Source organism: Bubalus kerabau, chromosome 14, assembly GCF_029407905.1.
Source record: "Bubalus kerabau isolate K-KA32 ecotype Philippines breed swamp buffalo chromosome 14, PCC_UOA_SB_1v2, whole genome shotgun sequence".
Lineage (NCBI taxonomy): Eukaryota > Metazoa > Chordata > Mammalia > Artiodactyla > Bovidae > Bubalus > Bubalus kerabau.
In genome coordinates this window covers 67359732-67385378 of record NC_073637.1, presented here as the reverse complement: position 1 = coordinate 67385378, position 25647 = coordinate 67359732, and the positions used below count along the sequence as shown (strand labels likewise).

The window sequence follows — 25647 nt, the reverse complement described above, 5'->3', positions numbered from 1 at the left end:
TTGTTTCTATCATCATATTGTTTCATTTCCTTTTATACTGTTTTAGTTACCTACTTTTTAAAAAAATGCTATTTTTCTCATTTAATTTTCCTGTGTATAATTGTTTGAAATTTGTATCCTCTTACTGAATTATTAACTTACAAAATAACTGATACTGCTTTGAAAAACAGTTTGTTCTTCAAAAAGTTAAACGTAGAGTTAATGTGTGTGCATACTAAGTTGCTTCAGTTGTGTCCGACTCTGTGCACCCCTGTGGACTGTAATCCACCAGGCTCCTTTGTCCATGGAGATTCTCCAGGCAAGAATACTGAAGTGGGTTGCCATGCCCCACTCCAGGGGATCTCCAGACTCAGGGATCAAACCCGGTCTCTTAGGTCTCCTGCATTGACAGATGGGTTCTTTACCTCTAGTACCATCTGGGATATAACCCAGCAGTTTTACACACACACACACACATATATATATATATATATATATATATATATATATATATATATGTAGCTGAGAATTGAAAACACATATCTACATAACATCTTATACATGAATTCATAGCATTGTTCACTTTTCCTTTTTGCATGCAGAAGTGTTTATTGATTTATTTTTATTAAAAAATAAAAAAATTATTTTTCTTCATGCTGCGCAGTATGTGGACTCTTAGTTCCCCAACCAGGGATCAAACCCATGCCCCTTGAAGTGAAAGCATAGAGTGTTAACCACTGGACCACTCAGGAATTCCCAAAAGTATTTATTTTTTAATAACAATTTTATATATTTAAGGTGTGCAACATGATGTTTTTATATATTTAGTGAAATGATTACCAGTCAAGCTAATTAACATACCTTCTCACATAAGTACCATTTTTTTTCCTATGATGAGAGCACCTGAAATTTACTCTTAACAAATTTCCAGTATATGATATAGTATTATTACCTAAAATCATCATGCTGTACTTTAGATTTCTAGAATTTACTCATTGTATAAAACTGCATCTCTGTATTCTTTGATCAATATCTCTTATTTCCCCCACTTCCCTACTTCTGGTAAACAGTATTCTGCCCTCTGCTTCTATGAATTTGACCTTTTAAAATTCCACATGTAATGGAGATCACATAGCATGTATTCTTAACAGCCAAAGGTGGAAACAGTACAAATGTCTCTTACTGATGAATGGATAAGCAAAATATGTTATATCTTTACAATGAAATATTATTCTGACATAAAAAGGAATGAGGTACTGATACTTCATTATCTTATGTGGATGAACCTTGAAAATATTAACGCTAATTAGAAGAAGCCCGATGCAAAAAGTCTCATATTTTGATTCTAGTTTTATGAAATGCTTAGAATAGGTGGATCCATAGAGAGAAGTAGTAGATTAATGGTTGCCAGAGCCTGGGGAAAGGAGGGATGGGGAATGACTTCATGAGTTTCTTTTGGATTGATGAAAATGTTCTTGAAGTAGATAGTGGTGAAGTTTTCACTCTTGTGAATATGGTAAATTCCTCTTAATTGTACACTTTAAAAGGATGAATTTTATGTTACATGAATTTTATCTTGTTAAAAAAATGTTTTAAATTGATGACTGTTTTAACTGGATTGAATTATGTGTTGTGGTCCGAATGTTTGTGTCCCACAAAAATTCATATGTTGAAATTCTAATGCCATTTCATGGCATTAGGAAATGTGGAGCCTTTGGGGGTTGATTAGATCATGAGAGTGTAGTCATGAGATCAGTGTCCATATTAAAAGAGGCCAGAGAGTAGCTCCCTTAACCCTGCTATCATCTGAGGACAGACGAAGAAGTAGGTAGTCTGGAGCAGGAGGTGGTTCTCACCAGACCGTGACCATGCTGGCAGACTGATTTTGGACTTTCTGTATCCAGAACTGAGAGAAATAACTTTCTGGTAGCAGCCCTAAGGGACTAAAACATTTTGTCATTGCCATTCATATGACCATTATTTTATGTAGAGTTACTGTACAAAAGCTTTTCTTTCAGATTTTCACCTGAATCGTCTACAGTGAAGCCTTTCTTTGGCAGAAGCATTTATCACTGTTTGAAATTAACTAATTCTTTTTGTTGTTGTTGTTGTTTATCAAATTTCTATTTTCTGTGACATTCCTTCCAGAGTTTTTTGTTTGTTTTGTTTTTTGGTTGGGTATCTCATAGTATTTGTTGTTTGATGTTCAGTTGCTAAGTCGTATCTGACTCTTGGGACCCATGGACTGCTGCACGCCGGATTTTCCTGTCCTTCACTATCTGCCGGAGTTTGCTCAAATTCATGTTCATAGAGTTGGTGATACTGTCTAAACGGCTCATCCTCGGCCATACTGTTTTCCGTTTGCCTTCAGTTTTTCCCAGGATCAGGGACTTTTCTGCATCAGTCCTTCCAGTGAATATTCAGAGTTGATTTCCTTTAGGATTGACTGGTTTGATCTCCTTGCAGTCCATGAAACTATCAAGAGGCTTCTTCAGCACCACAGTTCGAAAGCATCAATTCTTTGGCGCTCAGCTGTCTTTATGGTACAACTCTCACATCCGTACATGACTACATGAGAAAAACATGTTTGGATCTTCGTTGGCAAAGTGGTGTCTCTTTAATATGCTCTCTAGGTTTGTCATAGCTTTTTAACAAGGAGCAAGCATCTTTTAATTTCATGACTGCAGTCACCTTCTGCAGTGATTTTGGAATCCAAGAAAATAAAGTCTGTCACTGTTTCCACTTTTTCCCCTTATATTTGTCATGAAGTGATGGGACCGTATGCCATGATCTTATTTTTCTTTTCTTTTTTTTTTTATTTATTTATTTATTTATTTATTTTTTTTATTTTTAAACTTTACATAACTGTATTAGTTTTGCCAAATATCAAAATGAATCCGCCACAGGTATACATGTGTTCCCCATCCTGAACCCTCCTCCCTCCTCCCTCCCCATTCCATCCCTCTGGGTCGTCCCAGTGCTCCAGCCCCAAGCATCCAGTTTCGTGCATCGAACCTGGATTGGCAACTCATTTCATACATGATATTTTACATGTTTCAATGCCATTCTCCCAAATCTTCCCACCCTCTCCCTAGTCTTATGATCTTATTTTTCAATGTCGAGTTTTAAGCCAGCTTTTTCACCCTATCACAAGGCTCTTCAGTCATCTCATCTTATTAATCTACCTTTATTTAAAATTTTTGTTTTTGTTGCTTAGATAGCCTAAAAATTCATACTAATTTTTGATCATACTTACTTTATAATATTCAATCTGACAAATTAATTTCATATTTCCTTTTCTGAATTTATTGAATGGACTGTGGTATGTAAAAGCATCTTATTTAAAATTTCTTACTCTGAAAACATTCTCTCCTGATAGGATTCTGCCATAGTCTTAAAAAAATTGAATAGATAAGTAATCACAGATTAAATGGTTTGTAACCTGATAATCTGGGACTAATTTTTTTGGAGATTAAGGGAGTTGAGGAAAATGAAATGTGTTAGGAAGTTTTTATCTCTTTTCTAAGATTTCTTATTTTTATCAAATGAAGCAGATATAAAGTGTATCATTGAATTAATCAGCTAAAATATTTTTTAAAAGCCTGATTCCCAAGTGTCTAGTTTTATTTATTTATTTTTTTTGCTCCCATCTCGCCCCCCCAAATCTTACTCTTTTCATTTTATTCTTAGTACAGTGCTTTTGCTGTTTGGTCACTCAGTTGTGTCTAACTCTTTGCGGCCCTATGGACTGCAGGACACCAGACCTCCCTGTCCTTCACTATCTCCTGGAGTTTGCTCAAACTCATGTCCATTGAGTCAATGATGCCATCCAATCATCTCATCCTCTGTTACCCCCTTCTCCTCCTGCCCTCAGTCTTCCCCAGCATCAAGGTCGTTTCAAATAAGTCAGTTCTTCGCATCAGGTGGCCAAAGTATGGAGTTTCAGCTTCATCATCAGTCCTTCCCATGAATATTCAGGGTTGATTTCCTTTAGGATGAACTGGTTTGATCTCCTTGCTGTCCAAGGGAGTCTCAGGAGTCTTCTCCAGCACCATAATTCGACAGCATCAATTCTTTGGTGCTCAGCCTCCTTTATGGTCCAACTCTTACATCCAGACATGACTCCTGGAAAAGCCGTAGCTTTGACTGTTTGACTTTCGTTGATAAAGTAATGTCTCTGCTTCTTAATATGCTGTCTATGATTGTCATAGTTTTTCTTCCAAGGGGCAAGTGTCTGTTAATTTCATGACCATTGTCACCATCTGCAGTGATTTTGGAGCCCAAGAAAATAAAGTCTGTCACTGTTTTCACTTTCCTCCCCATCTGTTTGCAAAGAAACGATGGGACTGGATGCCATGGTCTTAGTTTTTTGATTGTTGAGTTTTAAGTCAGCTTTTTTACTCTCCTCTTTCACCTTCATCAAGAGGTTCTTTAGTTCATCTTTGCTTTCTGCCATTAGAGTGGTACCATCTGCATATCTTAGGTTGTTGATATTTCTCTCGGCAATCTTGATTCCAGCTTGAGCTTTATCCAGCCGGACATTTCACATGATGTACTCTGCAGAGAATTTAAATAATTAGGGTGACAGTATACAGCCTTGATGTACTCCTTTCCCAATTTTGAACTAGTCCTTTGTTCCATGCCAGGTTGTAACTGTTGCTTCTTGACTTGCATACAGGTTTCTCAGGAGGGAGGTAAGGTAGTTTTGTATTCTCGTCTCTTTAAGAATTTTCCACAGTTTGTTGAAATTCACACAGTCAAAGGTTTCAGCATAGTCAATGAAGCAGAAGTAGCTCTTTTTCTGGAATTCTCTTGCTTTTTCTTTTATTAAATGGATGTTGGCAATTTGATCTCTGGTTCTTCTTCTTTTTCTAAATCCAGCTTCTACATCTGTAGGTTCTTGGTTCAGGTACTGCTGAATCCTACCTTGAAGGATTTTGAGCATTACCTTTTAGCAGTAGAGCAATAATTGTACTTCCTATGCAGCATTTTTATATAAAGAAAACTAAGCCCAGAATAATAATCCTTTATTCTTGGTTTAAAGGTACAGAGTTTTTTTTTTTTTACTATTTTATTCACCTCATTAGTTTCTTAAAAATACCTATTTAATCTTAATTAATATTTTCTCTTTTAATAACCGAAGGTATTAAACATGTCTATATATGTAAAATCAAGTAACTTTAGGTTGATAGATTTCACTGGGTCATAGAATATGCAACAGCCTTATGCACTTGTCTTTAGATATTAGGTAATAATGGTGCTTCAGAAATGAAACATCAAATTTTGTTTCAAATATTAAAACTGCAAATCCCTTTAAGGAAGAAAAGACATTTTCTTTATAGCCTCTGTATCATTTATTTATTATTTTAATAGACTCTGTGTTCTCTTTATGCAAATATCTGTGTAAATATTGAATTATGCTACATGTTCTTAAAGTTACACTGGATTTTTCTTCTCAGCCTTTTAAAAAGAGAATAAAATTAACAATTATTAAAATAAGTAGGAAAAACTTTCTGTGCTAATGCTTGTTAGAGATATAATTTTGTGCCTTGAGTTATATTAATCTGTTACATATAGATCCTGGTATAGTGACTGCCTTACTATCTCTCTCAGATAATAAGAGTATTTTTAGTTTTCAACTATTAAAATATACTGAATTATAGCATGGTCATCTATTTATGTCTAAACAAAGGGCAATTTGTTTCATTTTATTTGTTACTTTTTTTATTTAGAAAATGGTGATAATATTTGTTGATCTACTCCTAGAGTATTTGTGAAATGCAGTATTGTTTGTGGAGTGCATTTGTTGTCTTGTCCTGGCTATAGGTTCCTGCTGGCATCATACACCCGGGAATATTGCTTATGAAAGTGGTTGTAAGGTGTGAGGTTCTTGGAGACCGAGATAATGACTGTCAGAATTGGAGTCTCATTGATCCAGTGTTTTAGCTGAGAAGATAATAGGGAAAAGGTAAATTCAAAGAATAAGGAAGAAAGTAAATAGGATAACAAAGTAGTGAATTATATAAAAGAAGAACAAAATTCAAGATGTAGGTAAGGTCTTGTTTGAGCTTATTGAAGAGATTGTGCATTGTGCCTTTTTAATATAGTTGTTTACAAGAGGCTATACCAGGCTCTTGGTCAGCTGTGAAGAACCATGTATTCTCTCTTCTGCTAGAGATTCCAAACAGGAGTGGAGCAACAGAATATTGAAGTGCAGTGGGATGCTAGAAGTATATGAAACTGTGTCCTTTAATCTGCTTTTCACATACTATACAGTTGTCTACCATGCATTTTTCCTTTACTGAGCTGCATTTTGCAGGGACTGGATACCATAAGACTTACTTGAACAATCTGAATTGACTCACCTTTTTTAGGCTATTTCTCATACATTAATTTCTGTTTATCTTACTTGTAATATTGATGTCAGCAGGTTATGTATCCTCCGTTACATGGTGTGAAAAGTTTTGCTTAGAGCAATCCAGTGTATTTCTCATGTATCATCCCAGAGATATTCATGAAGTAAGCTAGTTTTTGAAGCCAGGGCTTTGGACCTTTCTGTTACTATTTGTTTTTGTTACATCTACCAAACTCTCTGGTAAATAAGAACAGAATAAAAGTAAGATAATCAAAGTTTTCTATTCCATAGAAATCATGTAATGAAAGAATATAAAATATTGGGAATTTAGTTAAAGTAATAAAAAGTTATAAATAATAAAGCAGAGATATTAAAGTTGGAAGTAAGTATGTATTAGTAATTGAGATCTTGATTTACACATTTTTATTGTTTGTTTCTGATGGTGCTCATATCATATAGGTTATAAGTTTTGTCCTTTTGCTCAGGGTTAAAATACAAAGTCACACATGGCTTTTGTTTGCTCAGGGAAACGAAGACTTGTTATTTCTTTTTCTTTATTCAGATAGTTCATTGTTTTGTTGACAGTCTAGCTCTGGTCTTTGTTGGGAAATTACTTACAGACTTTAAAATCTATGTGCAAGGTGATCAAATGGACATTTGAATCTGTTATTTAAGTGTTGTCTTAATGTTAAAATAAAAATCTACTTTCCAGAATGTAACTGTAAAAGTATTTTATGCAAGATTTCATGTGGGATACCTTAATGGTTGAATAATAAATTTTACCTCATAAAAATGAAATTCAATAATACAGTAGCTTTCTCAGCTCAGTAGCATCTGGTCTATTCTCATGAGAGCCAATATTTTCCAACTCATTAGGATCATGTCGTTCTGTATGTCGTCAACATTGACTTAGCCAAGCTACCTTTACTTACATAACCGCCAAACTATTAAATAGGTCTCTTGTGGAGTGAAGTCAAATATTCCTCTTACTTTACTTCTGCCTTAGAAGAGGGGAAGAAAATGTACATACTGTAACATTTAAACATCTGGTCTGAAACCACATCAGTGTAACTCTGAGGAAAGTTTCGGATTTGGTATTCTTCCCAGGTGTGCATATAAAAAGGGTTTTGGAGTTGTTGAACAGTTCTTTAACCGTTTAGGGAAAAGATTGAGGTATAGTGATACACCTTTTCTATCCCTCACTACTTCCCTCAACATGTATGTCCAGTGCGTTCTGAAACATGTATTTTGAACTGTGATAAAATTTTCTTTCTAGATAGAAGTATTGATTCTTAATTTATCCTTGGCTATAAATAAAAATACTTGAGTTAAATTTGCATTAAAATTACCAGTAAGACTTTTTGATGTTTAAATCAGAATAATAATTTAATAAAATAAATAGCAAAGACACAAATGAAAAAGATACTCATGCTCATGGATTGGAGGAATCAATATTGTTAAAATAGTCATGCAGCATAATGACTTGCCTTTCACTTATTGGGAAATGATTACTACAGTAAGTTTAATTACTATCCATTGCCTTGTATATTTAGAATAAAAAAAGAAAATATTTTTCCCCTTGCGATGAGAACTTACAGGATTTATTCCTTTAGCAACTTTCAAATATAATACTCAGCAGTTAGCTATAGTCATCATGTTGTGTTTTACATTTCCAGTACTTATTTATTTTATATGTGTGTTTGTGTGTGTGCTAGTCACTTAGTCGTGTCCACCTCTTTGTGATCCCATGGAATGTAGCCCACTAGGCTCCTGTCCATGGGATTCTCCAGGCAGGAATACTGGAGTGGATTGCCATTTCCTTCTCCAGGGGATCTTACTGACTCAGGGATTGAACCCAGGTCTCCTACATTGCACGCAGATTCTTTATCATTTGAGCTATAGGGAAGTCCCTCATTTATTTTATAAGTGGAAATATATATCTTTTGACTGCGCTGAGTCATTCAGTGGTTTCCAACTCTGTGCCCCCGTGGACTGTAACCTTTCGGGCTCCTCTGTCCATGGGGATTCTCTAGGCAAGAACACTGGAGTGGATTGCCATGCCCTCCTCCAGAGAATCTTCCCAATCCAGGGACTGAGCCCAGGTCTCCTGCATTGCAGGTGGATTCTTTTCTGTCTGAGCCACCAAGGAAGCCCAGGAATACTGGAGTGGTTTGCCATGCCCTCCTGTAGGGAATCTTCCCAACCCAGGCCTCAAACCCAGGTGTCTCACATTGCAGTCAGATTCTTTACCAGCTGAACCACCAGGGAAGTCCAAGAATACGGAATGGGTAGCCTATCACTTCTCCAGGGTAACTTCCTGATCCAGGAATTGAACCAGGTTCTCATGCATTGCAGGTGGATTCTTTAACAGCTGAGCTTCCTGGGCAGCCCACCTTTGGACTACTTTTATCCAGTTTCCTTACCCACCTTTTGACTGCCTTTATCCAATTTCTCTACCCTCTATACTCTGCCTGTTGTAATCACAAATCTGGTCTCTTTTTCTGTGAAGTCTCCTCTCCTACTCTCAACATATATGTGAGATCAAACAGTATTTGCCTTTCTTGACTTATTTCACTTAAGATGGCCCTTAAGGGCCACCTTTTCTTGTGTGTGTGTGTGAGAGAGAGAAATGCCAGAATTTCCTTTGTTTTTTTGATTGAATAATATTCTGTGGAATACTTTTGGAAAACTCAGCAGTGGCCACAGGACTGGGAAAGGTCTGCTTTCATTCCAATCCCAAAGAAAGGCAATGCCAAAGAATGCTCAAACTACCGCACAGTTGCAGTCATCTCACATGCTACCAAAGTAATGCTCAAAATTCTTCAAGTCAGGCTTCAACAGTACGTGAACCGTGAAATTCCAGAAGTTCAAGCTGGATTTAGAAAAAGAGGAACCAGAGATCAAATTGCCAACATCTGTTCAATCATAAAAAAAGCAAGAGAGTTCCAGAAAAACATCTACTTCTGCTTTATTGACTACACCAAAGCCTTTGACTGTGTGAATCACAGCAATCTATGGAAAATTCTGAAAGAGATGGGAATACCAGACCACCTGACCTGCCTCTTGAGAAATCTGTATGCAGTTCAAGAAGCAACAGTGAGAACTGAACATGGAACAACAGACTGGTTCCAAATAGGGACAAGGCTGTATGCTGTCACCCTGCTTATTTAACCTCTGTGCAGAGTACATCATGAGAAGTGCTGGGCTGGATGAAGCAGAAGCTAGAATCAAGATTGCAAGGAGAAATATCAATAACCTCAGATATGCAGATGACACCTCCATCATGGCAGAAAGCAAAGAAGAAATAAAGAGCCTCTTGATGAAAATGAAAGAGGAGAGTGAAAAAGTTGGCTTAAAGCTCAACATTCAGAAAACTAAGATCACGGCATCTGGTCCCATCAATTCATGGCAAATAGATGGGGAAACAATGGAAACAGTGAGAGACTTTATCTTTGGGGCCTCCAAAATCACTGCAGATGGTGACTGCAGCCATGAAATTAAAAGACACTTGGTCCTTGGAAGAAAAGTTATGACCCACCTAGACAGCTTATTAAAAAGCAGAGAACATTACTTGTCAACAAAGGTCCGTCTAGTCAAGGCTATGGTTTTTCCAGTAGTCATGTATGGATGTGAGAGTTCGACTGTAAAGAAAGCTGAAAGCCGAAGAATTGATGCTTTTGAACTGTGGTGTTGGAAAAGACTCTTGAGAGTCCCTTGGACTGCAAGGAGATAAAACCAGTCCATCCTAAAGGAAATCAGTCCTGAATACTCTTTGGAAGGACTGATGCTGAAGCTGAAACTCAAATACTTTGGCCGCCTGATGCGAAGAGCTGACTCATTTGAAAAGACCTTGATGCTGAAAAAGATTTAAGGCAGGAGGAGAAGGGGGATGACAGAGGATGAGATGGTTGGATAGCATCACCAACTCAATGGACATGAGTTTGAATAAACTCCGGGAGTTGGTGATGGACAGGGAGGTCTGGCGTGCGGCAGTCCATGGGGTTACAAAGAGTCGGGCACGACTGTGTGACTGAACTTGAGTATTCCATGTGTGTTTGCAGCATATTTTCGTATTTTCTTTATCCATTCATCGGTTGGTAGAGACTTTGGTTGTTCTCATATCTTGGCTATGTAAATAATGCTGCAGTGATCATGAGAGTGCAGATATCTCTTTCACGTATGATTTTATTTCCTTTGGACATAGACCCAGAAGAAAATTTGCTGGGTCAAATGATAGTTCTATTTTTAATTTTTTGAGTAACTTGCATTCTGTTCTCCATTATAGTCAGGCCAGTTTACAATCCCAGCAGCACTGCTCAAAGGTTCTCTTTCCTCCACATTTCCTGGCCAGCGTTTGTTATTTTTTTCTCTCTTTTTTAATGATAGATAGTCTAACAAGTATGAGGTGATACCTCCTTGTGGTTTTGATTTGCATTTCCCTAATGATTAGTGATGCTGAGGACATTTTTGTGTACCTGTTTGCTATTTGTATATTTTCTTTGGATAAATGTCTATTCAGCCCCTTTACCCATTTTTAAATTGTATTTTTTTTTCTGCCGTTGATTTATATGAACTCTCTATATTGAATATTATTCAATATATATTGAATATTTGTCTCTTAGCAGATAGATGATTTTGAATTATTTTTTCCCATTCTGTAGATGTCCTTTTCTTTTTGTGAATTTCTTTTGCTGTGTAGAAGTCTATTTTTTTGTGGTTAGTTTTGATGTACTCATTTATTTTTGCTTCTGTTGCTTGTGTTCGTATTATATCCAAAAACGTGTGAGATAGGAATCTAATTTTATTCTTTTAACATGTGAATATCCAGTTTTCTCAACCATCATTTTGAGTGTTCTTTACTCCCTTATCAAATGTTAGTATGCTTGTGTTCATTTCTGCTTTCTTGATTCTGTTCCATTGTTCCATACAACTGTTTTTATGCCTGTTCCATAGTTTTTTGATTCCTGTTGCTTTTTAATATAGTTTGAAACCAGAAAGTTGATGCTTCTAGCTTTGCTGTTCTTTGTCAAGGTTGCTTTGACTGTTGAGGTTTCTGTCGTTTCATGTAAATTTTAGGTTTTTTTTTTTTTTTCCCCTATGTTTGGGGAAAAAAAAACTGATACTGGAATCTTTTTAGAAATTATGTTGAATCTGTAGTTGGCTTTGGGTAACATAAACATTTTAACACTATTAATTCTTTAGGTCCATGAACATGGACTATCTTTTCATTTATTTGGGTTGTCTTCAGTCTTTTTCATTATCAACGTCTTATAATTTTCACTCTAAAGATCTTTCACCTCCTTGATTAAATTTATTTGTAAAGGTTTCATTGTTTTTGATGCTCTTGTAAGTGGAACCATTTTCTTTGTTTTTTTTTTTCCACATAATTTGTCATTCTTATATAGGAAATGCCACTGATTCACTGATTTTTGTATGTCATGTTGTATGACATGTTGTTATGTATGTCAAAGTTGTTTCCTGCAACTTTGGTGAGTTTGTTCATGGGAGTAATAGTTTTTTAGTGATGTCTTTAGGATTTTCTCTCTATACAATAATGTAATCTGCAAATAGAGATGGTTTTAGTTCTTCCTTTCTAAATATGATTTTTGTGTCTTGCCTGTTTGCTCTGGTTGGGCCTTCCAGTATTATCTTGAGTCGGATTGGTAAGAGTGGGTGCCCTTTTGTTGTTTCTGATCTTAGGCGAGTTTCCAACCTTTCACCACTGAGGATGATGTTAGCTGTTTGCTTTTATGGCCTTTATTTTGTTGAGTATGTTCCTTCTCTACCTAGTTTTTTATGTGTATTTATCGTGAATGGAAGTTGAATTTTTCCAAATGCTTTTCCTGTATCTATCAAGATGATTGTATGATTTTTTTCTTATTAGTGTGATTGTGTCACATTTATTGATTTGCATATTTTGAACCATCCTTTCATTCCATGGATGTGTTTAGTAGCCTTATCTGGCTACCAAAGTACTGCTGGCCTCACCCTTCCTGAAAAATGCATCAAGAAAGGAAGAGTAACCTCATCAGTCCGTTTCTTAATAATTATCAGTGACTTGCCATTGCTCTCAGGATAAACTTAAAACCCTTTCGGACCAGCATTCTATCTAGCCTCATACATCATCTCTGGTTGAATCAAATCCTGCATACCTTGCTCTTCAAATTCCTTGCCTTCATGCCCCACCACACCCCAAAAGAAGGGCTGATTTATTATCTCTTTTCTATTTTAAATATAACATTAATATTAATGTTCAGTATTAGTGTTACTGTTTCCTCTGCCAGTACTTGGAAGAATTAATTATTTTTTCTTTTGTGGTATCATTGTGGTTAATATATCAGCTCAGTTAAACAGTTGTTTATTATTACCCTAGTAACTGCTCGACTTGGACACTGCGTCAAAGATGTATCAATGTACCTGGGAAATATGTGATCTTTGATTGCACACATTATTCTTTATTGTTATTTTTGTCCTGAGGTTCTAATATGCTGCAATAGATCATATTATTTAGATGATCATATGAATTATCTTTCAGTTATTACTTAATTTTAAGAACTGGATTATAAATTTGTTGAAAATATTCAAGTAATGTACATTTAATAAATCATTGGTTTTAAGTATCAAATATAATAACATTTACCCCAGATTTTATTGTCAGAAGTAAATAATAGTCCTCTTACAAAAAATTTTATTAGTAAGTAACTAGATACAGCTTTATTCTGTTTTATTGAAATTTAATTATGAGTAGAAAGCATTAGAAAATCTCATGTGCTGTTAGATTAATATTATTTGTAAATTGGAAAGCAGAACTTATCAGTAAAAAAACTAATGCTTTTTTTCCATTATCTGACTTGACCTAGTTTTGTTTATCTTTCCCCTTAAGTAGTAGTAACTATTTTGTAATTCCTCATTTTTCTAAGAGCATGCTTGATACTCTGCAACCACCTTACTTTTCTGTATAGCCACATCCACTTGATCTCTGCTTGCTTTTTCATCTGTGCCTCACATCTGGGTTTGATTCTGAAGTTAATCTGGGAGTGATTTAAGAAATACACATCCAGGTTGACTCAGGAGCATCTGCTCAGCTGTGCAGTTAATCCTGCTCTGACTATGTGCCTTAGCTCTGTTGCCTGAACTTCTCCTTGAGTTGTCCAAGCTTCCATGTTAAACTGCCATTTCATTCCTAGATGTCTGTTCTGCTGGGCCGTTCCTTGTTTCATCAAAGACTAAGGTCATAAATTACCCTTTCCAGACTGCCATAGATTCTGGAGGCTTTTTCCTTAACTTCAGTCTTGTGGATGTGTTACTCTCCACTAAATGTTACCAGACTGTTTATGAAGGATATACCTGCAAACTGCGAATTTTACTTTTTTTTTAAAAAAGATAATTACTGATCATATTGCATATGCCTGTTTACTGCTTTGCTTCTCATTGGCCAGGTATCTGATCTGACCATTTGGCTCGACTTTTGCATTTTCTATGTGTTCTTTATCTAGATCGGGAGTTGGCAGCTCTAGCTTCCTGCTTGTTTTTGTAAATAAAAACTTATTGGAAGATAACTACCATGTTCCTTTGAATATTGTCTTTGGCGTCTTATGTCCTACAGTGGCAGTGTTGAGTAATTGCAGCGGCGACATATGGCTCACAATTAGAAAATTTTTACTCTCTGGTCCTGTACCAGAAACAATTTGCTGACCATTGGTATAGGTTTGTTTGCTTTTAAGTTTTATTTTATTACTTATTTGGCTGAGCTGGATTTTTGTTGCTGTACATAGGTCTTCTCTAGTTATGGTGGGTGGGGGCTATTCTTTGTTGTGGTGCATGAACTTCTCATTGTGGTGGCTTCTCTCGTTGTGGAGCACAAGCTCTAGGTGCATGGGCTTCAGTATTTGCAGTACTCAGGCTCAGTAGTTGTGGTGCACGGGCTTAGCTTCTCCATGGCATGTGGAATCTTCCTGACCATGAATTAAACCCAGGTCCTCTGCATTGGCAGGCAGATTCCTATTCACTGCACCACCAGGGAAGTCCTGGTATAGGTTTATAACCTTGTACTCTTTATTTGGTGCCTTTTTAAAACCTTGTATTTTTTATTTTATAGAAATTTTGTGAGAAAATTAGTATATTTATTCAGGAGACGTCCATGTAATTTTTAAATTCATTTAATCACATATTAGGCAGAAGATGTCCTATACTTTAGATCATCTTTGTTGCTAACTTTTTTCATTTTTAAATTTTTTAGTATTATTATTTTTTTAGTATAAATTTATTTATTTTAATTGGAGGCTAGTTACTTTACAATATTGTATTGGTTTTGCCATACATCAACAAGAATCTGCCATGGGTGTACACGTGTTCCCCATCCTGAACCTCCCTCCCACCTTCCTTGCCATACCATCCCTCTGGGTCATCCCAGTGCACCAGCCCCGAGTATCCTGTATCATGCATTGAACCTGGACTGGTGATTCATTTCACATGTGATATTATACATGTTTCAATGCCATTCTCCCAAATCATCCCACCCTCACCCTCTCCTGCAGAGTCCAAAAGACTGTTCTATACATCTGTGTCTCTTTTGCTGTCTCGCATACAGGGTTATTGTTACCATCTTTCTAAATTCCATATATATACGTTAGTATACTGTATTGGTGTTTTTCCTTCTGGCTTACTTCACTCTGTATAATAGGCTCCAGTTTCATCCACCTCATTAGAACTGATTCAGATGTATTCTTTTTAATGGGTGAATAATACTCCATTGTGTATATGTACCACAGCTTTCTTATCCATTCGTCTGCTGATGGACACCTAGGTTGCTTCCATGTCACTTTTTTCATTTTTAAGCACCGTTTTGTTAAAGTGTTTCATGCTAAGTAGAATTATGCCATTACAATAATTGATACTTTTTACCTTGTTTAATCATATACCCATAGTAAATCAGTCACCAAGGATTGTCAAATTTATTTTCTAGGTACATTTATAATACATCTATTTTGCTCCATTTTTACTTCTGTTACTTTAGGGCAACTTCCATCATTTCTTTTTCCTCTTCCAGTCCATGGCTTACCATGTGCCTGAGTAAGCTTTGGAAAGTTCAAATATGATTGTAGCACTCAACCTTCAATGATTTCCTATTAATAGTACGAAAACTCAAATTTGGCTCTATATTAACCTTTCAGTTTCTCAAAATAGCTATGCTTCTTTTTGTCTTAGGGCTTTGCTCAAGCTTTTCCATCCTTCTGCAGTGTCCTTCTCCCTCGGTTTCACTTATTTATATTAACTTAACATTCAGAGCCTGGCTCAGATGTCATTTGTTCAGAAGATTTTTGAAATAGAAAATAGGGTCCATGAGGCCAGATGCCATGTTTCAGTTTGTTCTGCTTTATCTCCAGAGGTTACTGATTTCTATTGAGAATGTCTAAAGATGTAAGTGTTCCTTTGTGTTTTCGAGTGAGCATTCAGAATGTAAATAGTCTATAAATTATACCCATTTTTAAAGTCATCTCTCTTCCCTCACCCCTCCTCCCTGCCCCCCAAATTATCTATATAATGTTGTAGTGTGGATAGAATAATGTGTAGTGTAGTGTAGATAGGAGTTCAAGATCTCTCTTTGCTAGTGAATGAGAAAAGTCAACCACTTAAAGAATATGAAATTGAAAGGGTTAGTTACTCAGTCATGTCCGATTCTTTGTGACCCCATGGACTGTAGCCCACTAGGAATTCTCTGTCCATGGAATTCACCAGGTAAGAATACTGGAGTGGGTTGCCATTTACTTTTCCAGTTGATCTTCCCAACATAGGGATTGAACCCGGGTCTCCCACATTGCAGGCAGACTCCACTGACTGAGCCACCAGAGAAGATACTTAAAGAATATAATCACTGATAAGTTATGGAAGATAAATGTTAGCAAGAGAATACTGTGATTTAAATTAACTATGAAAAATGATTAAAATAGAATTGAAATTCATACACAACCCTCCTTCTAAGCCCTCTACCTACTGTGAAGGTACACTTGAACTGCTTTTCTCTACCAACAAAATATACACTAACATGTGCACTGTTTCTCTCAGGGAAGCCTGTTAGTGATTCAGTGACCCAGATTTTTACTGGGTCTTTTCATGCAAGCAACCTCTTATCTAGCACATTACAAAATTCCTGACTCCCAGAAGGAAAGCAGGTGTTTTATATAATTTTTTTTTTTTTGTATAAAAGTCTTCAGTAGAGCAAACCATACTGATAACAGAGAATAAAGGTAATAAAGGTTCCCAGATGCTGTCAGTCAAGGAACAGCTTCCCAAGTAGGCCTTGCTAAAGTTAGCAGCCTTAAACTTGCTACTGTTAAGTGTTTTATGCATAGTTCTTAAAACAGTATTTATATTACCTGGCAACATCTGCTTTTTATTCTAGTTAGGGAGGTGAGTACTAAGTATTTTTAGCTAGATATGTTCCTACCCTGAGCAAAGTTGGGGAATGAGTTTTAAGTAGACAACTGTTTATGACTTTATTCTGTTTTTTTTTTTTCATGTTTCCTGTAGGGAAAATTCGAATGCCTGATGGGGCAAATCATTTGCAACAGTTATCCTTGTTTATTATGTTTAAGTTGCATTGATCTTCATTCTGTTCTTCAGGTCTGTACTCTAAACCAGGGGACTGTCCCCAACCCCTGGGCCGCTGACTGCTATAGGTTGGTGGCCTGTTAGGAACTGGGCAGCACAGTAGGAGGTAAGTGGTGGGTGAACCAGAGAAGCTTCGTCTGTATTTACAGCTCCCCATCACTTGTACCACCTGAGCTCTGCCTCCTGTCAGATCAGTGGTGGCATTAGATTCTCATAGAAGCATGAACTGCACATACGAGGGATCTAGGTTGAGAGCTCCTGTGGGAATCATCCTGAAACCTTCATCTCTCCAACCCAACCCCCACTTCCACGGAAAAATTGTCTTCCATGAATTTGGGCCATGGTGCCAAAAAGGTGGGGACCGCTGCTCTAAACTTCTTTTGTTTCAGGACTTTTTCCTTGTTTTCTTTGCCTGTCATGTACTTCCCATTTTTTCTTAGCCTGACTTACCTTTGGTGTTTCAATTTAGACTTCATCTATCTGTATCTCTCTACCTTCTCCTTCAAATCTCCTAAAGGGAGCTCTCAGATCACTTTCCAGTTGTATTAAGATTGTTTATTTGTCTTTCTCCATTTCCAGAGGAATATATTCTTTAGCATATCACATGAATGAATGGATGAGTTTAAAATTTGGGTGGAGAAGGAAAGAGGAGTGCTGGAGGAAGAGGAGAAGGGAGAAAGATTTAAATTTGTTTAACGTTTTTGAGAATTATGTATTTAATAACTCAGAATTGTGATATCCAATATGATAGCTGTTACCCACATGGGACTAGTCTGAACTGAGATGGCTGTAAGTGTAAAATACTTATTGGGTTCAACTTATAGTAAAATAAAAGTATGTAAAAATAACAATTTTTTGCATTGATTAAATATTAAATGATAATATCATATATTTTAGATAGTCTTAGCCAGTACTCTTGGCTGGAAAATCCCATGGACGGAGGAGCCTGGTAGGCTGCAGTCCATGGGGTCGCTGAGGGTCGGACACGACTGAGCGACTTCACTTTCACTTTACACTTTATCATGCATTGGAGAAGGAAATGGTAACTCACTCCAGTATTCCTGCCTGGAGAATCCCAGGGACGGGGAGCCTGGTGGGCTGCCGTCTCTGGGGTCGCACAGAGTCGGATATGACTGAAGCGACTTAGCAGCAGCAGCAGCAGACATATCTAGATATATATTAGATATATTAAATGATAATAACTTAGATATTTTGAAATGTTATTAAAATTAATTTCACCTACTTTTACTTTTTTAATGTAGTAAACACAAATTTTAAATTATATATTGTTTGAGGAAAAGTAACCAACTGAAAAATAGCATATAAGTGCTTCTTTTATATTGTGTTATAACTAGTCTGTGGGCAAAAGTGACACAAAATTTGCTATTTACTTCAAAAAATGTTGAGTAAATGGTCAGAACAAGTATAAGAGATCAGTTGGCAGATTTATTAAAATGTAGTCTTTGTATACCCCTTCGAATAATAAATTATAATAGTAATGGTAATTGTTCATGTATAAGGGGATATTGTGTGTACCTTTCTAAGTGCTTTGTATGCATTAACCCATATATTACTTAGAAGCACTTTTCTTAGATAAATAGTTTTTCTGTTTTTTTCCAGATGAGGAAATTGGAACATAAAGACATTACCTAACATGTTTAGGGATATAGTATGTTTGAATTTTAATTTCCATGTGTAGTAATGATAGTACCTCAGAAGGTGATATGGATGATTAAATGAGGTAATATAATTTCCAGTCTCTGGGTATGTGATTTACTACATACCAAGCATTTAATATTTTTTATTTGAATCGAATTAAGGTATCATTTTTAGTTCAGACTGTTCAGATATGGTATATATGGTTGTTTTCGTGTCCTATAGTGTTGAATCGCAGAGTACAAAACAGTATAAATATGAACCTTATAACCTTACTGTTGTAAAAGGCATATGAGTTGACTCCTTTTTCTATGCAAGTCCTTCCAGGATAGAAATAGAGCTGGAAGAGTTATTACGCTTCCCTTTCCTTCTGTCATATAGAAAGAGAAAACCACCAGCAGCTTGACTTGCTTTGGGGCAAATCTGGTTGTACCCATTTGTTTTCTTATTGTCTGTGGCTGCTTTAGCACTCAAGTGCTGGATCTGAGTAATTGTAATAGAAAGACTGTGAGTCACAGAAGTTAAAATACTGTCTGGTCCTTTTCATAAAATGTTTTTTGCCTAATAAACATATCATTAAATAAAAGAATCCAGGTCGCTGGGCCATAGTTAAATTTGAACCCTAGATTTCCTTTGGCTGGGCTGCTACTTGGATGGTACACAAGTTAGGCTTGCTTGGGACTGCTGTCAGAGGAAAGTAAGGTACATCCTACCTAGGAATGTTCAGAGTAGAATCCTGAAGTTTCAAATGTATATACCAGAGGTTGGTAAACAAAAGCCCCTGAATCAGATCTGGCTTATGGCCTTCAATAAAAGAAGGCCTATAAACTGACCATGGTGGTTTTACAGTTTTTTAAAAGATTGGAGGTAAAAATAAAGACTAATGTGACAGAGATCATATGTGGTTCACAAAGTCTAAATAATTACTTCTAGCCCTTTACATGGAGGGTTTGCTGAGCTCTGTTGTCTTTATAGTCCTCACTACTTTTTTCCAGATTATTACCCTGGAGGTGTTCAAGAGGAGATGAACTTTGTGTTTTGAACAGCTGCATTTGTTGACCATATTACTTGACTGAATTTTGTGGACCTAAAGAAGGTGAAAGAGGTGGAGTCAGAAATCTTTCTTAGTTGAGTTATCAGGAGGCCATTCCAGTGCTCAACAATATTAGATGCCTGGGGATTAGGTAGGGACATGGAATGTTCATCAAATATTCCAACTTTTGACCTGTTGTGTGCCCTTTATAATAGAAGTCCCACCATTGTTAGCTGGTAAATGGTCTTGAACATAGAACAGCTTAGTTTTGATGGCCACGTTGGTATGGCTGGTGTTAGCTGATCACACTGAGAATTAGGGTTAAAAAGTCTGATGTAGTGCATTTGCCAGGAGTAGGCTCGACAGGGATGGGATGGCAGCACCTTGTGCAGTGTGACCTCCATCACGACATTATAACCTGGTTGACTGTGCGGTCATGAGTTGATCATATTATGGTGACCTCTACATTAGGAACAGAATCTTTTACTTTATGCCAAAAATCCATGATTATGAATGTTTTGCCGTGTCTGATATAATGATAGATTCAGGCAGCAGTGGTGGCAATCTGGATGGTGCACATTTATTCTAGTTGAGCTCATCAGTGAAAGAGTCTCTGCTGCAGGCATCAGTTTGAATAACCCATATGATTTGATTATCTGTGATTTTTTTTCTTACGGGTTTCCCTCCTATAGTTTCTTTTTTCTATAATTTGTGGTCGCTAACCTTTAGTCTTTAATTCACCAGTCTCTAGTTTTCTGAGAGGCAGACAGATAGGCCATTGGCAAGAACCCAGGGATCAGTAGTTGAATCCTGCTACTGAGCTAGTTTACACGTTGCTGGAGCTAAGATTGAACAGCAGCAGCAGCATAGTGCACACCATTAGGTTTCAGTTTCATTGAACCATCAGTGAATCAGATTGAGGCATTTTGGGGAACCCTTGTGTATCAAATGTGTTAGTGTTAGTCGCTCAGTCGTGTCCAACTCTTTGCGACCCCACGGACCACAGCTTGCCAGGCTCCTCTGTCCATGGAATTCTCCAGGCAAGAGTACTGGAGTGGGTTGTCATGCCCTCCTCCAGGGGATCTTCCCTACTGAGGAATGAAACCTGGGTCTCCCGCATTGCGGGCAGATTCTTTACCCTGAGCACCTCCCCCCCCCCCCACTATAGCCTACAGCTTTCCTTCATTTGCAGAAGTGAAGGTTAAGGTTCCCTCAGTTCAGTTCAGTTCAGTTCAGTTGCTCAGTCACTCAGTTATGTCCGATTCTAGCAGTAATTGCCACTTTTTCATGTAAATCGAAATTGCTGGGAGGGCCAAACCAGGTATGCTTTTTTTTTTTCTTTTTAAATTTTATAGGAGTATATTTGATTTACAATGTTATGTTAGTTTCAGGTGCACAGCAAAGTGATTCAGTTATGCATTGCATACGTTAATTTTTCTTTAATTTGTTTCCTATATAGGTTGTTACAGAATATTGTGTAGAGTTTCCTGTGCTGTACAGTAGGTCCTTGTTGGTTATCTATTTTTTATATAGTAGTGTGTGTTTATTAATCTCTTATTTTATTCCCTCCCCTGTGTTTTCTCTTTGGTAACTGTAAGTTTGTTTTTGAAATCTGTGAGTCTGTTTCTGTTTTGTAAATAAACTCATTTATATCATTTAAAAATGCTTTTGATTTTCTCTTTTGATGTAGGGATTGGCCACTTTACTGAGTCATTTAGGGTTCCTACTTTTTCAAAGTCCATGAGTTTCCAAGTCACACCAGTCAGAATCTTTTTTTCTGGGAGTTTGAACTTGAAACCAGAGAAAATGAGATTAGTTCTTTCTAGTAGTAGAAGACATAAAATGTAGGAATTGGGAGTTATTGTTTTTGTTAACTGCCTTGGTGCTGAAACATCACTGCAGAAAGGTAAAGTGATCTAAAGAGATCCAGGAGACAGACTTCTGGGGTCATTTGTGACCGTGGTACCAGTTGTTTCTGGGGACTTGTCTTTTCTTATCACCACTGAGTTTTAGCTCTTCTCTATGTCCTATAAACTGATTAATCTCAGCCTTTGGGTTAAGCTAGTTTAAGTTGGATTTCTGTTTCTGACCAATATGAATCCTAACAAATACCTATTGTTGTCTAATGCAGAATATAACCACTGATGGCTTGGCATCTTTATCAGAGATATATTAATTGGAATTTCACCTAGACCTATTTCTACTTATATTGATGTTGTGGAAGAAGGAATGAAAAATATATTCACATTAAATAGATATTATTTATAAATTGATCAGAATTATTCATATAAAGTGAATCTCTAAGACTGGGAAGAAATATAAATGGTTAAAATGTGCTTTGGATTAAAAGTAATAAAATTAATACTAATTTTGACAAATGTTTCATAATAATGTAAGATGTTAAATGTGAGAACTCTTTGTACTGTCTTTGCAGTTTTTCTATAAATCTAAAACTGTTCTAAAATGTAAAGCTTGTTAAAATAAAAAATTAAAAAAAACAAAAAATGTTATAACATTAGATAGCAAAGATTTGACTGAAACAAGCAAGAGAAGTTATGGGCTATAATGGTTGCCTAAGGGAGTATGAGGAGAAGGCAATGGCACCCCACTCCAGTACTCTTGCCTGGAAAATCCCATGGATGCAGGAGCCTGGCGGGCTGCAGTCCATGGGGTCGCTGGAGTTGGGCACGACTGAGCAACTTCACTTTCACTTTTCACTTTCATGCATTGGAGAAGGAAATGGCAACCCACTCCAGTATTCTTGTCTGGAGAATCCCAGGGACGGGGGAGCCTGGTGGGCTGTCGTCTATGGGGTCACACAGAGTCGGACACGACTGAAGTGACTTGGCAGTAGCAAGGGAGTATGAAGCCGTAGCTTGAACATGAATTAGTACAATGGTGAAAGAGCTAACATGATTTTGGATTGATTCCAAATAAAAAGAATTCATGAGGAAGAATTGAGAAACTTCTTAATTTTATTCTTTAGTGATCAGAATTTTGAGTATTGCTCACTATACATTAGAAAATATTTTTTAAAAATACTGAACAGTTTTAAATGAACTATTTTGAAGAGGAAGAAAAATGAAAAAAGTCTAACAAAAGAATAATAATGTTACAGGTTTTTTTTTTAAAAATCACAGACTATTAATGACTATTCTGTAAAGAATAAATCTTTAAAACTTATTCTGTTACAGTGAAAACAAAACTTATATATCCAAATGACTTGCTTTTCTAAATGATTCTTTTGGTGTACTTTCCAATCCATAGGTACTGCTAGGTTCACAGATCTTGAAAACCTCTCTGAAATTGTTTTAGTAGCCAGTTTAGCAGACGTTTGAGGGAATTAATACCTTAGTTTTAAATACACACTTCCTTTTCTTTTCAAGACAGTGTCAGAGAAACAAAATGTCATCTTGAATACATATCTAGTACCATGCCTTGTGTTAGAAAATAAAGATTTGTTGAGATCCAGTGTCAACCTTACTCACTGTTCTTCACGCTGACCTGTATTTCTTTCTTTCTTTCAGTATTCAGATTCATGCCTCAAATGAAAAAGATTTGTAATCATTGGGACAAGTCAGAAGGATGACTTGAAGGCCATAAATGTAGTTGTACATAAGGAGTATCAGAAATGTTTTGATCAATGAAACATTGGTGTAGTTAGATTCTTGGCTCTCTGCTAGTTCAGTACAGCATGGTCAGGACCTGCAGTTTAAATTCTACTCTCACCCAGCTCCTTCTTACCTAGTTCCGTTTACTAGTTGTGGAATCTTAGACATGTTGCTTTGATACTTAAAGTTTTAGTTTTTCATTGTAAACTATGGAAAATAGTACATTTTCATGGTTTTGTTGTGATAAATTGCATTCATCAATGTGTCTGGTGTAATAATTGGTAGCTACTGTTATTAATTATTTGATAGTAATAATAAAATATGTCTTGGGTTGTTTTCTGAAAGTTTCAGGGTTTCCTAATTCTATAAATGAAATAAATAAGAAAAAAAACTTGGAGGAATTTACTTTTATGGAAGGAAGAACCGGTGGGGTTTTAAATCTCTAAAGCTGGAAGGAAACAGGATGACAAGACTTCATGAAATGGCATTGCATTGTTTACTTGTTTTCTGATCCTTTCTACAGAAATCATTGTGTATCTCGCTTACAGGAGTTATCAGTGTGGTCATAGTATGTCAGTTATTTAAATATCTCCATTTCCTTTGAATGGATTTTGCCCCTAAAGGCACAGTTTTTAATGTGTATTGCAAAAGATGGCCATTATTAGTTCAATATTACTGTTGGTATTGGAGATGGTTTTCAGTAGTATGTTGGAAGCTTTTTTTTTTTTAAGTCTTTTTAATTTAAATATTCATTTTTAATTGGAGGATAATTGCTTACCAATATTGTGTTGGTTTCTGCCATGTGTCAACATGAATCAGCCATAGGTATGTGTATGTCCCGTCCCTCTTGAACCTCCCCCTACCTCCCACCCCTCTAGTAGGTTGTCACAGAGCACTGGGTTTGAGCTCCCGGCTTCATACAGCAAATTTCCACTATCTAATTTTACATGTGGTACACGTAAAAAACTGTGGGTAAATTTAAAAGAAGATATTAACAACAGTATTAGTTAGTTACTTATTTTGTGTTTATTGTGTGCCAGGCTCTTCTAAGAGCTTGTCATCTATTGAATAATTTAATTCTCAAAACAACTTTGAGAGGAAGGTACTGTTATTATTCCCATTGTGCAGATGAGACACTGAAGCTCAGAGAGATTGTCTTGCCCGTGGTTATAGATCACATGAGTGGCCAAGCTTGAGTATTAGTCCATGTGTTCTGACAGTTTTCAAGCTTTTAGCCACTGTGCAGTACTGCTTCTGTACTTTATTAAGTATCTAGTATTATAAGTGACACATGGATAGGGTAGCAGTGATATTGTTAGTATACAGATACATGAAATTCCATGATAGTAAAGTATGAAAACTCCAGATAGTAAAATATTTCTAATTTATAATGAATATATTTCCATATATACATATATGGGTTCAAATAGAGATGCTTTCAAAGTATCTATCAAGGTTATTCTAAGTATTAAATGAAGCATTATCACTTTATCATTCCTTTAATAGAATGAAATAATGCTCTGTTAAAAGGATCACAGTGAGGTGAGGTATAGTTTTTTTCACCACTTCTGCACCTGTTTCTGTGAAAAGGAAATATTCATACTTTATAAGTGGGGAAAATGGTTTTTTTTTTAAGGTCATTCACAACTGTATTCCAAACTGTTTGATATTTTAGTTTTAGGATTTAACTTCCTAACAAAAGTCATGTGACATCAGCAGCGAGGTGCAGTGAAAGCTCTCTCAGGAATACTTGTAATAGAAAGGAAGACTTTGGGTCTGTGAGGTTGTGTGGGCTTGAATGTGATTTTTATTTGATATATGAGCTGTGACATAACTATTGCATGACTGAGATGTACTTGTAAGTGCCGTACTATGCAGATGGGTTTTTTCTGAAACAAAGCCAGAAACGAAATCTTGAATGTGTTCATTTAGTGAGAGAAAGAATACTTCATAAAAACATATGGAAACATTTTGAAGTTTTTTTCATTAAATGAGGCTTTTACTTTCTAAGCATTTTTATGATTGTTTAAGTTAATATGTCATTTGCCTCATATTTTCCAAGTTTAGTGAGACATAGAAGTCTTATAGAACTGGGATGTTTTGAAACAACCAGATCACTTTTAGGAATGCACATTTTAGAATTAGATGATTATTAGAAAACTAGGATTGAATCATGGATATATTTTTCATTAAGTGATTAATCATAAAATTATCCATCCCTCGTTAATTATTTTAACATTATCATGGGATTTGGTGAGGAGATGTATAGAGTGTTATTCTCTTTTTTGCTCATTTTAAAATTGTTACAGCATAGGACAACATTAAAGGAAATCATAAAAAGAAAAATACCACAAGTAAAACATGACTTTTTAATTTTCCATTTTCCCTTCAAACCCACGTCC

The 25647-nt window shown here is 36.2% G+C and overlaps 1 protein-coding gene across 39 annotated transcripts in view; it reads left to right on the top strand.

Annotated features, from left to right (window-relative positions):
* VPS13B (vacuolar protein sorting 13 homolog B) overlaps positions 1-25647 on the top strand; it is an 851071-nt gene that overhangs the window by 178305 nt on the left and 647119 nt on the right. The window contains exons 18-19 of one of the 39 annotated variants that reach the window (XM_055546570.1): positions 16958-17051; positions 21094-22077. The exons of 36 other annotated variants lie outside the window; for them this stretch is intronic. In XM_055546570.1, coding sequence (XP_055402545.1) covers positions 16958-17004 — 47 coding nt within the window. In that variant the 3' untranslated portion in view covers positions 17005-17051; positions 21094-22077. Of the gene's footprint in view, positions 1-2445; positions 2653-16957; positions 17052-21093; positions 22078-23161; positions 23329-25647 lie in introns of those variants that run through there. 2 more of the 39 variants (XM_055546569.1, XM_055546567.1) reach the window with 2 other exon arrangements.